The 20,562-nt window shown below is 37.8% G+C and overlaps 1 protein-coding gene across 2 annotated transcripts; it reads left to right on the forward strand.

Moving 5' to 3' along the window:
* Window positions 1–50: 50 nt before the first annotated feature.
* On the forward strand, window positions 51–19,987 carry LOC126762232 (lysosomal-trafficking regulator). Of its 2 annotated transcripts, none has more exons than XM_050478827.1 (23): window positions 51–228; window positions 1,081–1,331; window positions 1,387–1,463; window positions 1,640–1,829; window positions 1,914–2,024; window positions 2,081–5,204; window positions 8,417–9,196; window positions 9,323–9,511; window positions 9,695–9,948; window positions 10,016–10,928; window positions 11,715–11,833; window positions 11,897–13,294; window positions 13,596–13,988; window positions 14,045–14,218; window positions 14,960–15,110; window positions 15,178–15,749; window positions 15,808–15,941; window positions 16,761–17,550; window positions 17,604–17,745; window positions 17,879–18,237; window positions 18,307–19,169; window positions 19,230–19,715; window positions 19,777–19,987. In XM_050478827.1, exons 2-23 carry the CDS (start codon window positions 1,224–1,226, stop codon window positions 19,895–19,897), a joined length of 11,448 nt encoding a protein of 3,815 aa, XP_050334784.1. In that variant the 5' UTR covers window positions 51–228; window positions 1,081–1,223; the 3' UTR covers window positions 19,898–19,987. The 2 variants fall into 2 exon arrangements, with proteins under 2 accessions (XP_050334784.1, XP_050334783.1); XM_050478826.1 differs by having other exon boundaries at window positions 52–228; window positions 10,016–10,943.
* Window positions 19,988–20,562: the final 575 nt, after the last annotated feature.

Genomic DNA, 20,562 nt, shown 5'->3' on the forward strand with positions numbered 1-20,562 from the left:
GGTAACACTTGCTAAAGTTATGACAAAAGTGCACTGTGTCTGTCAAAGTGAACTAAACGCAAGATTACTTGCATTGTTTATTGAAAATTATTTACAAAATAAGAGAACAAGTGTTTAAACGTGTTATCCCTTGACAAAACAAACCGTTCGCCACACCACCAATTGGAAAATTTCTAGTTTACTCACAGAATCAGCTGTTCGGGGCGATACGGATTTTAGCACGACGTGGTAAAAGAACTAGTACCGTTTTAGTGCAAAAAGGCTAACCCAACCGTGCATTAGATCATTAAAACAGAATATTAAATAATTGTTGCTAATATTTGTGAAATAGTGGAAAAACTACGCACTTGGGGGCATAGAAAATTTGGTTATGCCCTGCTGATTTTAGCCCATCAGACTTGTTTATATTTTGCTTTTAGATTAGAGTTGCCAAAACATCCCCATTTAAAATCTACTGAAACTAAAATCTCAGAGACTACAATCATCTGATTCATCGGAAGTAACTTAATCTTATGTATTAACATTATTTGATTACAATTTCTAGGCTAAAGCCCTGTAATACATTTGTATGCAAAATATAACATTTTTAATATAATTAACATTACGGTATTTGTGTTAATTCTAACATGTTTATATACATATTTTGGGAACACATGCCAACATATATACATACATATATATGTAAATGTATGAACAGTGTTCTTAATGTGTTTCAATCACCCTTGCTGTGACTAGGTGATAAGAACGCATCTTAATCCATCAAGAAAGTAAATAATCTGCAAGCAGCAGCGGTCAGATGCAATAGTTTATAGTCGATTAAATGGCATTTGTTGTTTCTCAACAACAGCAGCTTAGTAACAGTTAGCAAGTGTACCGCAGAGGTTTCAAATAAATGTACTACACTTGTGAGCACATACATATAACTGTATACGAAACTAACTCACAGTGTTAAATAAAACAAAATCAAAATATACAATTTCTTAAGTTTATAAATAGTCCGCATATACATATGTATATTTATGTTTATATTTAAACACTTTCACTTTTCATAGTTTTAATCATTTCTGTTTGTTTTTTCAGTTATTTACTAATTGCTCTAAGGTGTATGTTCATTTAGCACCTAATAGAGAAACAGATGCCAATTCAAAACCAAAGCAATATTACTACAATTATTAGCCAAATTAATACATTGAATTACTGCTTTCATGTAATTCGAGCAAATAATGGAGCAACAGGCCACACAGGCGGCAAGCTCTGCTTATTTGCTGGTGGATACATTAACTACAATTTGGAAAAATTATCAAAATGCCGGCGATGACAATGAAGCTAAAGTGAGTAATTTAAATAATGAGTACTTTCTGTTGATAAAGCGTGCTTTTGTTTCAGTTACATTGGATGGAACTTTTTCTGTTTTATTTTCAATATGTGGAGGACGACGCTTTAGAGACAGAGCGAATAAAAAGGCAAGTATTATTGTTTAACTTTAGCATTATATGTATAGCGTTTAATGCTTGTGTTTATTCGAATATATGTATGTTCCTTGTCATGCATTTATATTCCTTTGCTATCATGCATGTATGTATGTTCCTTTATTGTCATGTTGTGCATATTTAATGATTTCATTTCATTTTTGTTGCAGTTTCATACACAATATACCCGAAGAGATCACCTCCTATCTGCTGGAGACAGTTTGTAACATCATAAACGAATCGCACTCATCAATTCCTTCAGAACAAACAGCTGCATGTGATAGTACTGACCTAGTACAAAATGAGATAAGCAACTCGAATGCTACGAATTCCTTACTGATAAACCAAAGTTTTACGCCGGTAAGCAACACTTTCGCTATATTACATATAATAAATATGCTTGTAAAGATATTTTAGTACTAATTAAAATTGCTTACATTGCAGTTGATATTAAATGAACCAAGTGATTGGGGTAAAATTATAGCTCTGCGCAACTTTTTAACAAATCAATTAGGCAAGCATTTGCTGCGTTTCCTTTTACGTGTAGACAACACGGTATGCTTGACTGCATTTAATGTTTATTTACTATTTTTAAAAGAAAATTTCCACAGCTTATCGCTTCACAAAAGGGACTTTGCAGTTTATGCTGCAAACTGTTTCCGAACTGCAAATGGAATTCGAAAGAGTTTATATTGGATACGCCGCTCTCTATACTAACTGTTATTGCAAGTATTGCGCCACCAGAGCTGGCAGGTGTTGACATGCATAGTACCGCGCATATTATCGACCGTTGTGGCGCTAAATATGACTCAACCTTATTAGATGCGCATCAGTACGTGGAGAGTTTGGAGACTTTTCGTAATACCATTATAAGCAGCGATGAAATCGCTTATCTGCTCGTGCAAATCATGTCAAAATGCGTTGCTAACGAGTTGGAAGCTAATCTAAATAGTCAATCAGTATCGATGATCTCATTAAATTTTGCATTGGAATGTTTATGTTGTGATGATGTCGTTTATGCAACGAAACAGAATGCCAACACAATCAAACTCGAACTGCTACAGCTTACAATACGCTGCATCAATAACATTTTCAATGCTTCAGCCAGCATAAGTCTTGTACAATTTCAATTTATTTTCACCATGTTGGCGGTCATTCTGAAAAAGCATGCTTTTGAAATTACAGAAATCAAATGTGAGGATGCAACTACAAACGGCAACACCGCATCACTTGATTTCGCATTGGAATTTCTCAGCGCAACCAATTATGTTTTCTTTTACACGCTGCAAAATATCATAATGTATCCAAATAAATTAAAAGAACCCCATACAATTGGTGGCAACAAAAGCAGCTTGCATGATTTGAAGTTCATCAATGAGAGTGCGATTGAGATAACCATAAAAACATTCCAGCAAGTGTTACAGAAAATAAAAAACGTTGCTGTTGGCCATACCGAAGCGCGTCTACTCATTGAGTTAACCTTCAAAACGCTGCTAAAGATCAACGAACAACTCTGTAAGCATGATCAGCAGAGCAAGAACAATGCAAATTATACGAACGGTGGCAATACACAAAGGCGGTGTCGCTACTTACGTCAAGTGCATTGCCACACACAAGTGCCGACTTTAGCCTGCTACTTTCAGGGCACTTTGCTGAATTTGCTACCCAAGATCACCACGAATATGCAGGAAGCGGCCGTACGCTACTTACTACGCATTGGCATTTGTTGCTGTCACTATACAATCGACACCTATGCTTCATGTTTGAATATGATTTCACAATTCACGCCTTTATATCAAAATTGTACCTATAAATTTTTACATCGCCGCATACTTTACACCATCTTTACGCAAGATCATATCATGTATCATAAACGGACGACGGAGAGTTGTGCCAAATGTGACGCTAAATTAAAGTCACTTGAATTACGCAAGGAGATTTTACAGTTGTATAAGCAGCTGCATGAGGAGCTCAACACAGCAGAGAGTAGCGAAAGTAAAGTGACGTCACTGCAATTATTGTTAAAGCATTTAAAAAACATATCAGATACATTGAGCAGCGATATGGCGGCTGGTATTTTAGCTGAGCTCATTTTGCCCACTTTTCGCCAATACAAAGTGGAACTGTTGCAGAGCCGAAAAGCAATTAAATCGTGTGCATCGAAAAGCCCGATCCCCACAGCTGATATCGAAGCAACAAATAATATATCACCTATCAACATATCATTTCCGGAGAGTGAAACGCGTGCAAACGATGCTGCGGTGACTACTATGGGCATCTTACAAGATTGTTTGAATGTTTTCGTCGCTTACTTGGGCGCTGATATACGTTTGATCAAAGCTTTTTACAACGAAGAAAACATAACACATTTGGAGGATCTATTCTATGAGCCGCCGTTAGTGCATTGCATATGTGAGCTAATCAAAATTGGCGTCGACAATGGAACCTTTTTGGGCGAAAGCAATCAAGAACAAGTGATACTTAGTCAACGCCTCACTAAACTGCTACTAAATAGTAGCGCTTACAACGCTTTTCAATTCAACGCATTAACATTTAGCCAGCAAACAGACAGCACAGCAAGCGACGCCGAAAAGTCTGTGGAAACAACAACAGACGCGCTGAATGCCTCGAATATTTTATATGTGACAGCGCTTAAATGGTCATTTATCCATGAATTGCTGCAGACTAGCCAATGTTTCTTGAACGCATTCACGATTATGTACAACTTAAATAAAAATGTTAGCGCTACTGTTGATGCTGACGACGCGCAAACGCAAGTTAGAAGCATAAAGGATTTCGTTACGTGTGAATTGAATGATGACAAAACGATTGACGACATTCTCACACTAAATTACAATGCTTTGAGCACATTTTTACAACTTTCGCAATGCAAATCGAGGAATATGTCTACAAAACACACCCATTCGCCACAGCATACCAATACAAACACATCATCCCCATTGCAAGGCGCCAACTACAACACTATAAACCCCGAAGCCAACAAAGCTGACGGTTGTTTGTCAAGTTCACTGGAATATTTGCTCTCTAGCATCGAAGTAGATGCGGTACAACAAACGTTTGGTTCGATTAGTTCATCGATTGCATCGTATGCGTCAACAATTGACGCCTTTATCGCCACATCGGATGCGCAACAATATTCTATAAATAGCGATCCCAGCTTTAACTCAAACGCACACACAGCACAGTGTTATACGGAAATATATAATTTAACATTTTTAGACAAATTGAAAACTTGGAATTCAAAATATTCTGTGAATTCACAAAGTGTCGACTCAGAAATTAACGAAAGCATTGTCATATTCGATGTACGCAATCAGCAAAGTTCAAGTCTAACTCGAAATCTAATATTACCGGCAGCAATTACATCATTGCAAGCTATTGGTGTGGATGCGCTCGTTCCCACCTCGGTTTGGAACTGTGCTGCCGATGCCTTATCTACGTCCATGCTAGTTGCGGGCCCCGAAACTAATGCGGCCGTGCTTAGTATTGGCATAAGTATATTTGCGAAATTTTTTAGTGTACTCGGTTCGTTTTTTGGTGGCAGTAAAACGAGTTCGTTAACCGATTTAAATAACAGTACAACGTCTCGAGAGCAAGAAATCGATTCGAATCTCAGTTGTTTGCTCGAAACAAGTAGTGATAGTAAGCGTTATCTACTAAGGTTATTTGAGACCACAATGGCCATTTGCATCAAGAGCTTCAAAGACGAAGGCGGTAAGTAACAATTATAAATATTTTTATTATTGGCATGTGTATGTATCATTTAGTAACTCAAAAGTTCATGAACGATGCACTATAAACTCATTATTCAACTAGTAACTTTATATCAACATTATCCTTGCGAAATACCAATAACCCTGTAGGAAACTTAAAGCAGTTCTATCACAATATGAGTACATGGTAGCTGTTAGAGGCAATAGTGCTTTTATGGTGACGAAACCGGGTTATCTGAAAACATAATTTATAAACCTAAATGTAGACATATAGATTTTCATTGTTTAATTTTTTTTTTTTTTGTAAAAATTTCTTGAATAATAGTACTATCATTTAATAAAAATTATAAATGTACATACATATGTATATGTAAGGTTAAAAAATTAAAATATACACATTGGTTCTTTCACTCACATAGACCCTAACCTAACCTAAACCTAAATATTCTGGCAGAAAAGACAAAATATTAAAAAAAAGTTAATTTCGGCTGCAACGGCTTCGGCGGTTTCAAAAATACCACAAAAGAGAATCAGTCAGTTTGTATGACAGTAATATGATAAAGTGATATCTTTTAGGCAGTTCCGACAAATGAGCAGTTACTTGGGCGAAAAAATTACGTGTAGAAAATTTTTGATCGATATCTTAAAATATCTCGTTCGCATATATACAGACGGGCATAAATAATCAAATCGTCTCAGCTCGTCACACTGATCATTTATACATATACTTAATAGACCGATCAAAACGGAGTTAGATCTGCGGAATAACAGCCCTTGGCCGGATAAAACCCGAGTCAATTCCAGCGCGTAGAACCGGCTGTGGAAATTAAGGAGCATAATGAACTCCACTCCTTTCGCAGAAATCATCCCTGAAGTTACCTGCTTGGAGCGGAACCGCCACCTAGGAGCATCAATAGGTCATTGCTCAACTACGTCGACGACATAAAACAATACGCCGACCAGACTTCGGACGCAACTAACTTCCGACAAGCACTGACCGCCATTCACAGTGAAGCCATTGCAGACGAAGAGCTTGAGTGGCCGCGAGAAACGAGAGTGACCTTTACGCAGCTTCGTTGTGGATACTGTAGCAGGTTGAACTCCTACTCATCCAGAATAGATCCCGGCATATCTAATATTATATATGTTCTGCGTGCAATGAGTCTCCGCATGATCCTTGCAACCTCTTTGCATTCCTCTAACCCTACTCATCTCTCCCTTTGGTCCGACCCCGTCGAAACAGTACGAAATCTTGGGCGTCGGAAGACGTCGATCACAACTTAGCTAATCCTTACCTTATATATTTAATAGGGTATCCGTCGTTTCATTCTGCTTGTTACAAACTATGTGGCAAACTTTTTCAGGGTGTAATAAAACGGGAGGTTTAGAGAAAAATTTGTAATATTTTTCCTTTGTTTTTGTTTATAATACTTGGTATTTCATGGTCGTTGGAACGCCCAATTGTTAATTACCAATTTATCATGTTTATGATATTTTTTTCCTACAGGGTAGTCTTGCCAGATTTTTAAATGTGGTAATGGCTTTGCACGCAAGCGCAGGCACACATATATACATCTACATACATATATATGTATTTGACTAACTAAATAGAACGTACGCATGCTTCGAAGCCATACAAATGCTTGCGGCAATTAGAGATGTGTGCTATCCTCATCGGGACAGACGAGATCTATGTGCAGTAGATTTCTTTAAAATATTTATAATAGTGTTGCTGGATTTTCGATGAAATACATACATATCTTCTTATGTTTGTTGTCAGTTAGTTTCTGACAGTGTGTGTTTGTTGTTGTAGCGGCAAAAACCTTTCCCAATTGATCTTGAAGATTGCTGCCGATTTGACTATAGTACTTGCCCTGAATATTAATCCGAATCAGTTCTGGTTACATATACCCAACTGTCGTGGAGAAAGAGAGTATCCGATCTTCGAAATCTGAAAGAACACTTAACAAAATTCGGTGTAGAATTTGTTCATATTTATACCCTGAACAGGGTATATTAAGTTTCTAACACCCAGAAGGAATCGTCGGAGACCCTAGAAAGTATATACATACATATATTATATAAATGATGATGAATGTCCGTCTGTCCGTCTGTATATATGTATACGAACTAGTCCCTCAGTTTTTAAGATATCGTTTTGAAATTTTGCAAACGTCATTTTCTCTTCAAGAAGCTGCTCATTTGCCGGAACGGCCGATATCGGACCACTATAGCATATAGCTGCCATACAAACTGAACGATCAGAATCAAATGCTTGTATGGAAAACTTTCACATTTGACAAGATATATTCACGAAATTTGGTTTATATTATTTTCTAAGGCAACAATGTAATCTCCGAAGAAATTGATCAGATCGGTTAACTATAGCATATAGCTTCCATACAAACTGAACACATAGTTACTAACAGAAATGCACCTGTGAAGGGTATTTAGCTTCGGTGCAACCGAAGTTAACGCTTTTTCTTGTTTTTTTTTTTTTAATTTTGAAAGAAAATAATGGAAGCTTTCGATATTTTCAATTTCGGGACTATTCTCTCTACCATCTCTAACCTCTTATAGGCTAGCCAACAAATACATTAAGACTATAGCTCAATGTTAAGACTTTTGCTATTCACTTTTGTAAACATTAATTGCTCCAAATATTTAGTAATTGCACAATATCTAATAATACAAACAAATTTGAAAGGAAAAAAATAATTAAAAATTTTTATAGTAAGTTAAACAATAAAAAATTTTAACTTCGGTGGCAGCGAAACTATACTATCCTCCCCAATAAAAAGTTTTCCATATAAGAACTTGATTTTGAGCAATCAGTTTATACACAACTATATGCTATAGTGGTCCGTTCTGAACAATTTGCTTGGAGGTTACATTATTTCATTGGACAATAATTTTACAGTTATACTTTTAGTAACACATATACAAATATAGCATCTTTTCTTGATTATAATACTTTTTCTCCCAACTGTTTGCACTCCATGCGCACAATTTCCCTGCAGTTGCAGCGCTAACTATCCTATATCTTTACACTATCTCTAAACTAGCTTTAAGATAAGCAATAGCAAGGCATTTCTCACTACAGCATCACCTTTAAGATTACCTTAATCTTATCTACGCTCTCATAATGCAAATTATATCCGAACAGTAAAGATTAAACGCCTTATATTAATCAGTATTTTTGTAATTTTCTAGCACAAACGATGGAAAAGCATTTACTGAAGCTGAAGACAGTGATATTGAGTAACACCATTGGCGGCAACAAGCCAGCTGCAGCGCACACCGAAGACCATTCACGCGAAAACGCTGTGGTAAAGGCATTACAAAGTCTGCTCAAAATCGCAGAACAGACCACCAACAACACGACGACGCCAACCGCAATTTCCAACGATTTGAATGGCAGCAAGGGTTTGGAGAATGTCGCCAGTGAAGAAACGGTATTGCAATCACCGTTACGGCCACGTGCACGTTCCTTTAATAGCACCAGAACTCAATCGAAACACAGCAATGTGACCACACCGCGCACTTCGGCGCCTAAGCGGCAGTTGTCCACCGAAAGTGGCGATGCCGACTATTTCTCGACGCGTATGTCGTTGTTTTGTGAGAGTGAAATGGAGTTGAGTGAGAATGAGAATGATACCAACTACATAACGGCCGATGAAGGCTATGAAGCCGATGGTGAGATACCGGAAATCTCCGAATCGGAGACGGAATTGGATAAAGCGGAATTCTGGAACTCATTTCAACCAAGCTCACGTTATCGTAACTACTTGCTACATGAGGGACTTTGTCATTTAGTTGTGGAAATTCTAATTGAGCTATCGGAAAGATGCATCGCCAATCCGTTGGGTTGGAGTGAGTGCTTGGTGCAATTGGCCAATCGTTTGTTTGTGATACGCGCCAATATAGGTGATTCATTGTTTTTGTTGCGTGGATTTGCGCCGGTGCTGAAATGCGGTGATCCGCGCTTGAGAGGTTCGTATAAAAAATTGTTTCGGTATTCTTGTTAATACTCTCGTATTGCACTGCAGATAGTTCATTTATCATCATTTATTATGAAAAATAATTATTTTCTAAAATTATTTTGATTTTTTTCTTTAGAACTTCAACAAGCTTTACTCGAACTAATTGTGGATGTAAATACTCCCGAAGTTTTATGCACTTATTTCAATATTTTGGCAGCCAAAAATCCGCCTGTCGATCTTTTAATCAAATATCTCAGTCATATTTGTGGTAACAAATTGAGAAAGCCGCAAGCAATGGTTGAATTGGAGTTTCCGGTAGCAATTGGTAAGCATATTATACTCCAAAAGTATGATAATTTTTTTTTTAAATATTTTTTTGTAAAATTTTATTTATTTTTGTTTTTGTAATATTTTATTAATTATTATTTTTGTAATATTTTATTAATTATAATTTTTTTTTTTCGAATTTTATTTTTAAATATTATTTTTTAAATTTTTTTTCGTTTAGACGGCAAGTGCACCTCTACCAGCGATCAGCGCTTAACAATGGATATCGATCACTTGCGTAATCAGCATATAAACGCGCAAGCCCATACGCCATTGTCTCGCACACCCTGTATTATACCCATCACACATGCGCGTTTATGGTCCAACGATGGTTTCACACTCTCCTTTTGGCTGCAGATGAAAGGTGCACATAATAGCAAAGCCTCGTCTCTACCCACCGAAGACGAAGCACGCAGTACACACGAAGATAGTCATGTAAATGATATTTAACCGTTAATTTGAATTTTTTAAATACACTTTTGAAATCTTTCCTTATATTTAGAAAACACACATCGTATCTATCGGCACTAATCAAGTGCTGCTGAGCGCTTATGTCAACCGCGATCTAAAGTTGGTATTTGAAACGAGTAAACTAAATGCCGAAACTCTCGCCCAAACACCAACAGAGCCAAAGAGCGAAAATATGGAGACATCAACAAGAGATACACCTAATCGCAGCACGAATCATACCAATGGTGACAATTCAAACACCACAACCGCGCCACTGACTTCTCCAACCAACGCGCCAGGTCCGCTGCGTGTTGCACTGAAACAAACCAAACTCGTTATACTCAACAGCTTCAACAATATGCACCTTTTCAAGTATCACAATCACAACCAATCGTATGAGACCGCTTCGGTGGAGCTGAAATCTTTTCGTTTTGCACGCAACCGTTGGACACACATTGCGTTTAGTGTGCACACGCATCAAGATCATTTGGAGCTGAAGGTGTATGTTGATGGTGTGGAGCAAGATATTGCCTATTTGCATTTTCGTAATGTACGCAACCTGCAGCGTAATCATACTTTTCAACTCATCTGCCTGGGTGATAGTGTTTCAACGACCAACAGTGCGAATGTTTCCGGTGGCCACACAGAATCACGTTCCACCATTGATGGTTACCCCTTGCCATTTAGCATAACGAATTTACTGTTGTTCAATTGTAAATTCTCTGCGTGGCAAACCATAGCAAATTTGACCGCCATGGGTCCGGATTTTTCAGAGCTTGCACCACTGCAGGTGAACTCCTGGCGTCCTAATTATGGTTTTGTCAATATGTCTAGAGTCCAGAAGGCCAATTTCGGTAATGTTGCGGAGTCAATGCGTGCACTGTATGAGTCGCGTCTACTGGTATACACCGCTGAGTCGCCGGATATCGTTATGGGCTTTAATAATGAAGTCAATGCAAAAGAAGGTACTGTCTCAAGTGGTGAGTAGAGTTTTTTGTTTTAATTATCATACCTTGAAATGGGTATATTAAGTTTTCCACGAAGTTTGTAACACCCCAAGGGAAACTTCGGAAACTCTATAATATGTATAAATGATCAGCGACGACAAAAGACGAGCTGAGTCGATTCCACCATGTCCGTCTGTCTGCCTGTATATACGTGGAGTTTTGGAGATATCCTTTTTTTTTTGCGTACGTCCTTTTCGTCTCGAGATTTAGAACATTTGTCAAAATCGCCGGACACTATATCTGCCATTCAAATTGACCGACCAAAATCAAGTTCTTGTATAGAAAACTTTTTTGTTTGACAAGATATCATAATTTAATTTGGCATAGATTATTTTCCAAGGCAACACTATAATCTCGGCAGAAATCGCTCAAATCGGACTTCTATAACATATAGCTGGCATACAAACTGATTAATCAAAATCAAATCCTTCTATGGAAAACTTTTTTATTTGACAAGATATCTTCACGAAATCTAGCAAAAATTATTATTCAAAGCAAACTTACATTCTCCGAACGAACTGTTCAAATCGGGCTAATATAGCATAAAGCTGCCATACAAACTGATCGATCGAAATCCAGATAAAGATCTTTTTTTAACCTTTTATTATTAGAAATTCCCATGTGAAGGGTATTATAGCTTCGGTGCAGCCGAAGTTAATTTTTCTCATGTTTTGTTTTTAAATTTTCACTTTTTTTTAATTTTCACTTGTTTTTGTACATTTTTTTTGTTTTTTAATTTTGCAGCGGCGCGCGTTTTTGGCCTGATTTTGTATGGTGAGCTGATACAGAATCATATACGCTCCATTCAAGCCACTACTTTGCTATGCGGCGGCCTTTCAACGCACCTCTACTTATTCGCAAGGGTATAAATTATATTTGAAAATCACAAAAATATGTAAAAATTAATGAATTATTAATTTTGACAGATTGTGGAGCTGAGTAGTAATTCATTATCACAGTATATGGCATTGGATATTTTCCTAAATGTAGCTTTATCGGACTCCCAATTGTATGCCGAGTTTTTACGCATCAACTATATGAGCCTTATAGGTTATGTCGTGAAAACCGATCGCTGCACGAAAGACGTGCATCTTCTACGAAGCATTTTAAATAATGCCTGCTCTCAGCCTATTATCAATAAAAAGGGTGATACCTTGGAAATCTGTGAAATGACCACAGCCATCGTTGTGTACCCACAACTGATCATATCGGTATTACACCGTTATTCCGATTGGCATCGTTCGGGCGTCGAACACTCCGATGTGTTAGACATGCTTTTTCACTGCATTTTAGCGCTAACACGTGAGAAACATCCACAACGCGATTTAAATTTAGATCGTTTAAGCGAAGCTGGGCTGCTCAAAGAGTTGCTTAATTTATGCAAAGTTTATGTAATCGAATCACCAAATCCCGTCTACATATCAAAGACTGCGGCTGAATCATTTGTGGCCATTTTATCCGTTTTCGCCGGTTCGCCGCCATCCACATCACTCATGGACGAAATAATGAAGCTCTGTTTGCTGCTGCAGAAGCCCAGCGAATGTTACATCACACATGATCGGTCGAAATTTTATTTTCTACTCACGCCGCTAGCGCCAGTAAAGGAGCGTTCATCGGCTGTTTCCGGTTTCGATCGTGTCACAACGCCATTTCGCCGTAAATCGAAACGTGAACGTCCTGGCGTCGCCAAACCGACGCCAAGTATCGATAACGGTGATCTCAACGCTAAACAAAATGAGCGCGTCAAGCGCCTGCGCAGATTGCATATAGCCGCGACGAGCTCACCATTTAAGCGCAATTTACTTGAACTCGAAGATAACCTCGAAAATGTTGCGGACTGTGCGCGCTTGAATAAGAAAGCTCTGCGCCTGCTCAGCCCTGTTAATGTGGAGAATTGGCGCATGAAATTTAAACACACACCCAGTAGGAATACAGCAACAAGTCCAATAGGGAAACAACAAACCCCAAATAATGCCGAGCGAAAGTTGGCGCTAGCCGCTTCTACACCGCATAGAATTAGTCATAAGCGTTTGCGACATGCCTCACACAATTATTTGGCAAATGCCGAAACGACAAAGCTGCGCAAACGCAGTACACAGTCATGCGCAGCACCTACTGATGGCAGTGAGGTGGATAAAGAAACGCTACCTAACCAACAACTGGGTTTGACAGCTATGCCGGCGGCCACAACGCAGCAACGTCGCAGCAGATTGCTTGTGAAGACGGATTTCTACAATTGGCCTGGTATTATTGCATTGCAAGAGGGACTGCTGACACTGTTGAAAAACTTTCTCTGCCTTTTACCGGACAACGCAGTGGAAGAGGTATGAAAAATGAATTGAATGAGAAAGAAGGGGGAGGGGGAGATCAGGGACAATTCCTTCCGGGTGCAGATTTTTTCGCTAACAATTCAATACAAGCATCGCCTCACCCCCGTTTTCTCTACGGTTTTGATACCATCTGATCAAATTTGACTCGGACTAACAAAAAAAAAATAACTTTTCCACTTATTTTATTACAAATCCTTTTGCTTTCCGCTTTGCACTGTTTAAATGGAGTCCGGGTCAAATTTGATCAGTTGCTATATTTTGCATTACAACAATATTCACTATTTATAATCGACAGGTCCTGAAGCATTATGTCAAAGTGGACATCATATTGGTATTATGCAACAATAGCAGCTGTGCCGTGCGTACGGCCATAATTAAATTACTCGCTGTGTTATTGAAGCGCCTACAACCGAGCGACATTAGCCAACATGTTAAAAATTTGTATCCCCAACACTTGGCGAATCAAATGTCCATATATACAACAGATATGCAGATGTTTGAAGCCTGTTTGGAATGGGTCACAGGCATTTATTATAACACAACGAAGATCTTAAACTGTGATATGCCCTTACATGTCGTTGAACGCTTCGGCATCAATACGCTACTGTCGGTTCTCATCAATATGGCCAACAATCATGGTGGCCTGAAAGCGCAGGCATTCAAAATACTCTACAAAATGTTTAATATGGTATAGTGTAATACTATATATTTCTGGTTTATATTTAACGTAGTGAATTTTTGCAGGAAGGCGAACAACAACAACTTTTAATAGATGCCGGTTTGCTGCTTTGTTGCATTAAGTCGCTCTTCAATTTATACTTAGGCTCCAGTGTTGTAGAGGTCGTCATAGAAGAATCGATAATAGTGCTTTTGACACAGATTGGCGAAAAGTCTTTAAAATCGGCGGGACAAATAAAGGTATTATATATGTACATACAAATACTCCTATACATATGTATATATACATGTCATATAACGGCGGAATGAAAATTGTAGGAAAATAGATGTACAGATTCACAACTTTTTTCAAACTCCTTTTACTGTTAATACACTTTTTTGTTTTTGTAACGGTAAAAAACCGTTTAATACTATGTGAAATATTGCCGGCTTCACTATTCTTTGTCGGATAGAAATTCGTATCCGTTCGGGTTTTAGATTTTACTTTTGAATGAATTTCGTGTACGTTCTATCTACCCGAAGCTGACTCGGTAAAAACTCGGATGGAAATTCGGGTATATTCGGGTTGCCGAGTTGACTGTTGCCGATCGGTTTGAAATTATGGGCCGTTCGGTTTAGATAGACTCGGAAATTGTGAGAACGGCAGTTAAATACCGTTAATATATAATTAAACTTGGTTAAAATAATAAATTGAATATAAGTCCTTGACCCGGGTCAAATGCGGTATCGTTGAACCTGCGGTTGTAGCGGATGAGCTTTTCCTTTTTTGTTTAACTTTTATGATTTTTATTGTTTTTTTAATATTTTTTTTAAATATTTTTTTTTAATATTTTTTTTTTTAATTTTTTTTTTTTTTTTTTTTTTTTAATTTTTTTTTTTAATATTTTTTTTTAATATATTTTTTTAATATATTTTTTTTTTAATATTTTCTTTTATCATTTTCTTATATTTCTTTATATTTTTTCTATATTTTTCTTGTAGTACGTTTGGGATATACTCAACATGCTGACATTCCTGCACGAGGGCGCCACTGGCACAGTCATAAAGAATTTACGCTCTGCGCAAGCGCGCCTGCAATTTGCTTGGATACGCATGTTCTTCGAGTCTATAAGCGAACCGAGGAATTTCAAAGGTACAAAAATATATTATATACAATTTATAACATTGGGTTATCAACCACAACCCCTGTACCACTCCAGTTATAGCCTTGCCCAACTCCTCGTTATCACTCGCCGAGACCAAAGAACGATTGCGACTACTAATCGACCGCTGTGCACAATTCTTCACCATTTGCGATGCCAAATACACGCCAAGCGCCACAGAGGTGGAACTGTTCCAATTAATTGTCTCATACAGCATTGCCACCAGTCAGCGTTGCAACAATTTCATAGCTTGGGGTCTGCAACCGTCACGGCCGCTTGAACTACGCGCTTTTATTGTCGATGCGCTTTGGAATTCTTGCCAAGCTGGGCTTTCGCCGCCTGTTATTTGTGATGGCAAGATAATTAAATCGTTTTTGTGGTTATGTCTGCTGGAAGATTTGGAGAAACCATTGCCGAACTTGGAACGCCTCTGTAAACATTTGGGTATCAATGAACACGACTCCACGTGGAATTTAGAGAGTGAACTGGAGCGCATTGAGCTGAATCGTACCGCGATAGCGGCTGAACAGAAAGTCAAGTTGGAAGAGACCGTTTATCGTTTGGAGTCGCTGGCTGTGAGTTGCATTGAGTCATCAATGTTGAATACGCGGCGTGTTGCGGAGTTACAGGTTGGTCGCATTTCTTGTCAGTTATTTGGTAGTAAAAATATATATATTGTTTTTCAAGAATTCTGAACGCAAGCTGCTGATGTATCAATTGAAGGACTATGACGATGCTAGCATATACAATAAGTGGCTTGGAATCGTACGACGCATGACACACGAAGGCGCGCCCTGGCACTCAAAGGAGCGTTCGGAAAAGTATGTACAGAAATATTTTTTATACCCAGAACATGTGTCGGAAACCTTATAAAGTATATATGTAAATAAAAATGATTAGCCATTTCCGTCTATCCGTCTATCTGTCTGTCTGCATATGCATATCTGTCTGCATATTCTGCATATGCAGAAGCTGCTTATTTGTCAGAACCGCTGATATTGGACCCCTATATGATATAGCTGTCAAACAAATTAATTCTTTTACATATTTTTTTAATTGTCGTTTTTTGTAACATAACATTTTTTTTTATATATTTTTTAAATTTTTTGTTGTTTTCGAATTTTTTTTTTTGTTTAAAATGTTTTTTTTTGAAATTTTTTTTATTTTTTTTTGGAATTTTTAACATAATTGTCGTTTTTTTTAATATTTTTTTTAATATTTTTTAATTTTTTTTATTATTTTCGATTTTTTTTTGTTTAAAATGTTGTTTTTTGAAATTTTTTTTTATTTTTTTGTTAAAATTTTAATTATTTAACTAATTTCTTTTTTTAATTTTTCTTTAATATTTTATTTCTTTTATTATTATTTTTTTCTTTTAGTTGATTTTATTGTCTTTTTATTTTTGTTTCTTATTTATTTATTTATTTTTTAATTCATTTGGCAACTCTATTTTTTTAATTTTTTTTTTTTTTTACTTTTTTATTTTTTTTTTTTTTTTTTTTTTATTATTATTTATTTTTAATTTTTTTTTATTATTATTTCTTAATTTTTTTTATTACCTACTATTTTATTTTTTTTTGTTATTATTTCTTAATTTTTTTCAATATACATTTGTATACATTTACATTTCTACTCTCCAGTTCTTGGGAGTTAGACGACACCGAGGGTCCGTCGAGAGTCCATACACGCATGCGCCGCTGCCATTTGGATATTGATAAACGCTTCTTCATGGAGAATTATTACAGCAACACAACAACAGAGTTACGTAACAGTGATATTACTATGAACACCAGTGCCTCGTTCGCCAACGAATATGTGCGTCCGCTGGAATATCTTTTATCCAGTTATGATCAACAGCTCAATATTTCGCTCAACTCGCAAATACTTTATAATTTTCCTGCCAAATTTCTACCCGTCGATGGCGAGATTGATGGTGAAATCATTATAACCGATCATAAACTGTATTTTATGGCTACATATCGTTGCAAGTACTTCTATATTAACTGTGATATCTCGAGTATAAGTGAGATTTGGTTGAAACGTTATCAGCATCAGGAGAAGGCTTTCGAAATATTTTTGGATACAAATCAATCACTGTTCTTCTCACTACAAAATCAAGATGATTATAAAATTATGTACGATGTATTTTGTGATAAAATCGTCACGCATCCCGATCAAGCGAAGGTACTCGTTATTACGCAACAATGGCGCGAAGGTTTGCTGACCAATTGGGAATATTTAATGACACTAAATCAAATTGCCGGCCGCACTTATAATGATCTCATGCAATATCCCATATTTCCATGGATATTGTCTAATTATGCGTCGGACATTTTGGATTTGACTGACGACACGAACTTTCGCAAGCTGGAAAAGCCGGTTGCTGTGCAGCATGAAGTCAACGAGGAGCACTACGTCGCCAACTATACGGTATTTTTGGCATTTCATAGTTTTGACTTGAATTTAATTTTCGTATTTTTTAGTATCTCAATAATACGATGACTAACATGGGTTCGTTGACACTGAAACCATATCATTATAGCTCGCATTATTCGAACTCCGGTACGGTGCTGCATTTCCTCGTGCGTGTACCGCCTTTTACGAGCTATTTCCTCAGATATCAAGGTAAATATTAAGCACTCGCTCACCAAAAAACTCTCAAAATTTAGATTTCAATTTTTGCTCAGTATAATTTTAGGCGCCAAGCGGAACCCTTTAAGAGTGTACCTAATTTTTCATTCCATCACTTATTTTTCAGACAATAATTTCGATTTACCTGATCGCACATTTCACTCACTAACGACCACCTGGAATTTGGCGAGTCGTGATAGCCCTACAGACGTTAAAGAGCTGATACCTGAATTCTTCTGTTTACCGGAAATTTTTGAAAATTTCGAACGATTCGATTTCGGCTTGCGACAAAATGGCGAACGCGTTGAAGACGTACAATTGCCACCCTGGTGTCTGCGAGATTCGCGTCTATTCGTGCTCATACATCGTCAGGCACTGGAGGCGGAATTGACACGCAATCACCTGCATAATTGGATTGATTTGATCTTCGGCTACAAACAATCTGGTGAAAGTGCAGTGGAAGCGATAAATGTTTTCCACCCGGCGGTAATTATTTTTAGACGCCATAAAGAAAGATTTAGAATCTATATCAAATATTTAAAATACTTTTTTTAGACGTATCCGTCATTCTTGGAATCAATAACAGTCGACCCAATAGAGCGCAGAGCTGTCGAGACCATGATCAGAACCTATGGACAAATGCCGCGACAATTATTCAAAAATCCACATCCACAGACGAAATCGCTAAATTATTGCCTCGGCACGAAGGAGGTATTGCCCACCGTGCGTGGCTTAAGGTGGGGCGTTTACTTGGGCTCACCACAGCTATCGGCGCCAACGCTTGGTAATATCTATAAAATACCCGGAGCCGAGTATCTAGTGTCATTCAATAATACCAACGCTGTTTATGGACTACCAATGAAATCCTGCATTATGCAAGGTGCTGAGGTCGATACATACAACGTGATCTCCTGGGACTACGACGATCACATTGTGCGTATACAACCGTTAAACAAGCTATATACGAAACCGAAAAATATACTACGCAGTCAAGTTATCGATGATATCACCGCCTGCGGTGCCGATCCCAATTCCAATCAGCTGTGGTTCGGTCACAAATCGGGACGCATAAGTATATACAAATGCGGCAACACTGAGTCGAACAGTCGACCGGTTAAGAACAGACAAAATTATATACGTGGTCTGCGACGCTCCTATAATTCGGCAGTTCGCAAGCTGACTACTAAAAGTTATTCGGATGAAAGTGATACTGGCAACGTGACACCGTTATTGGGTTCAACTACAAGCGGCGCAGCAACAGATGCGCCACAACGCGATTGCGCCGATCTCACGTGGACGGGTCCAACGATACTGCTGCGGCACACGGACGAGGTGACCAGCATACGTTTATCGGTTGAATTCAAAATTGCCGTTTCTGCCGGGCGCGATGGTATTGCCGTTATTTGGGATCTTAACAAGTGAGTTCCATACTTTGTGCTATAAAATCTTATAATTTTAACATATTCCTTATTTGCTAGCTGGAATTATGTGCGCACAATTGATAGACCTGCGGAGATACATCACTCACCAATAACGGTGGTTACCATAAGCCCCACATTGGGTGATATTGTGACTGTGCACACTACACCGCAGCAGTTGGTACAAAAGACATCGCCGGAGCGACAAAATGCCAAAACTAACGGTGTTAGCCTAGCTGACCAACCAACATCAGCGGCGCCGGATGAGTGCTTCGAGGTGACCGAGGAGAGTCTCGAGGATTTTGTGAATGTATCGGTAAATCCAAATGGTAAATCCATCTTGCGTTTGCATACGGTAAATGCCCGTTATGTGCAACACATCGTGCATGAGGATCGTATATTGGCGGCCACCTATTCGTACATCAAAGAGGGTGTTGGTGTTAATGTCATTGCCACCGCTGTTGAAGGCGGCGCCATACGTTTGTGGTCCAGCTGGAATTTGAGTTTTGTCAGCGAAATCATCACAGGCATATCAAATATAAGAAGGTAACAGCAATTACATAAGTGAAAAATGTGTGGTGAATAATTACACTTTTTCCCCTTTTAGCATCGTTTACTCAACACATCAGCACCTGGTGGCGCTCACTAAAGATTCGCACATACAGGTGTGGGAAACCGAGGGACTTTATGGAAATTCGCCGAAATTTCCGCAAATAGCATATAAGTAATGGCGTGATGAATTATACAGCATAAGCTTAAGAAAAACACTCACTAAAACACAGATAATATATTTAAAAAGCAATCACATTTTACAGTAATTCAAATAATTTATTATTGTAAAGAATGTCTCTTCAATATGGTAAGTTTGTAAGATATTTATTTGCGTATTTTTATTTTTATACTCTGTACAGGGTATATTAAGATTGTCATGCAGTTTGTAAGCCCCAGGAGGTGGATTACAAAACGAGTCAATTTCGTCGTGTTCGGAGGTCTGTACATATGCCAACCATTCCCTTAGTTTTTGAAATATTGAACTGAAAGTTTGCACATCTCATTTTCACCCCAAGAAGTTGCTCATTTGTCGAAACCAGCCATAATGGGCCACTATAGCATATAGCTGCCATACAAACTGAACGATAAAATTCAAGTCCTTGTATGGGAAGCTTTTTTATTTGACAAGATGTCTTCAAAAAATTTAACATGGATTACTGTCCAAGGCAACGCCTCAATCTCTGACCATATTGTTGAGATCGGACTACTATAGCTTATAGCTGCCATACAGACTGGCCGATCAAAATCTACTCCTTGTATAAAAAAAACTTTTTTATTTGATAAGATATTTCCACGAAATTTTGAGTGAAATGTTTTCTTATGACAATGCAAAAACCGCCAA

Source organism: Bactrocera neohumeralis, chromosome 6, assembly GCF_024586455.1.
Source record: "Bactrocera neohumeralis isolate Rockhampton chromosome 6, APGP_CSIRO_Bneo_wtdbg2-racon-allhic-juicebox.fasta_v2, whole genome shotgun sequence".
NCBI classification, from domain to species: Eukaryota; Metazoa; Arthropoda; class Insecta; order Diptera; family Tephritidae; genus Bactrocera; species Bactrocera neohumeralis.

What these genes read in the sequence shown, in the direction of transcription:
- LOC126762232 (XM_050478826.1), top strand. Translation starts at nt 1,224, where the DNA reads ATGGAGCAACAGGCCACACAGGCGGCAAGCTCTGCTTATTTGCTGGTG. An exon ending in CGGTGATCCGCGCTTGAGAG is followed by an intron (nt 9,197 to 9,322) that starts GTTCGTATAAAA and finishes TTTTTTCTTTAG; the next exon opens with AACTTCAACAAGCTTTACTC. An exon ending in CTATTTCCTCAGATATCAAG is followed by an intron (nt 17,746 to 17,878) that starts GTAAATATTAAG and finishes CTTATTTTTCAG; the next exon opens with ACAATAATTTCGATTTACCT.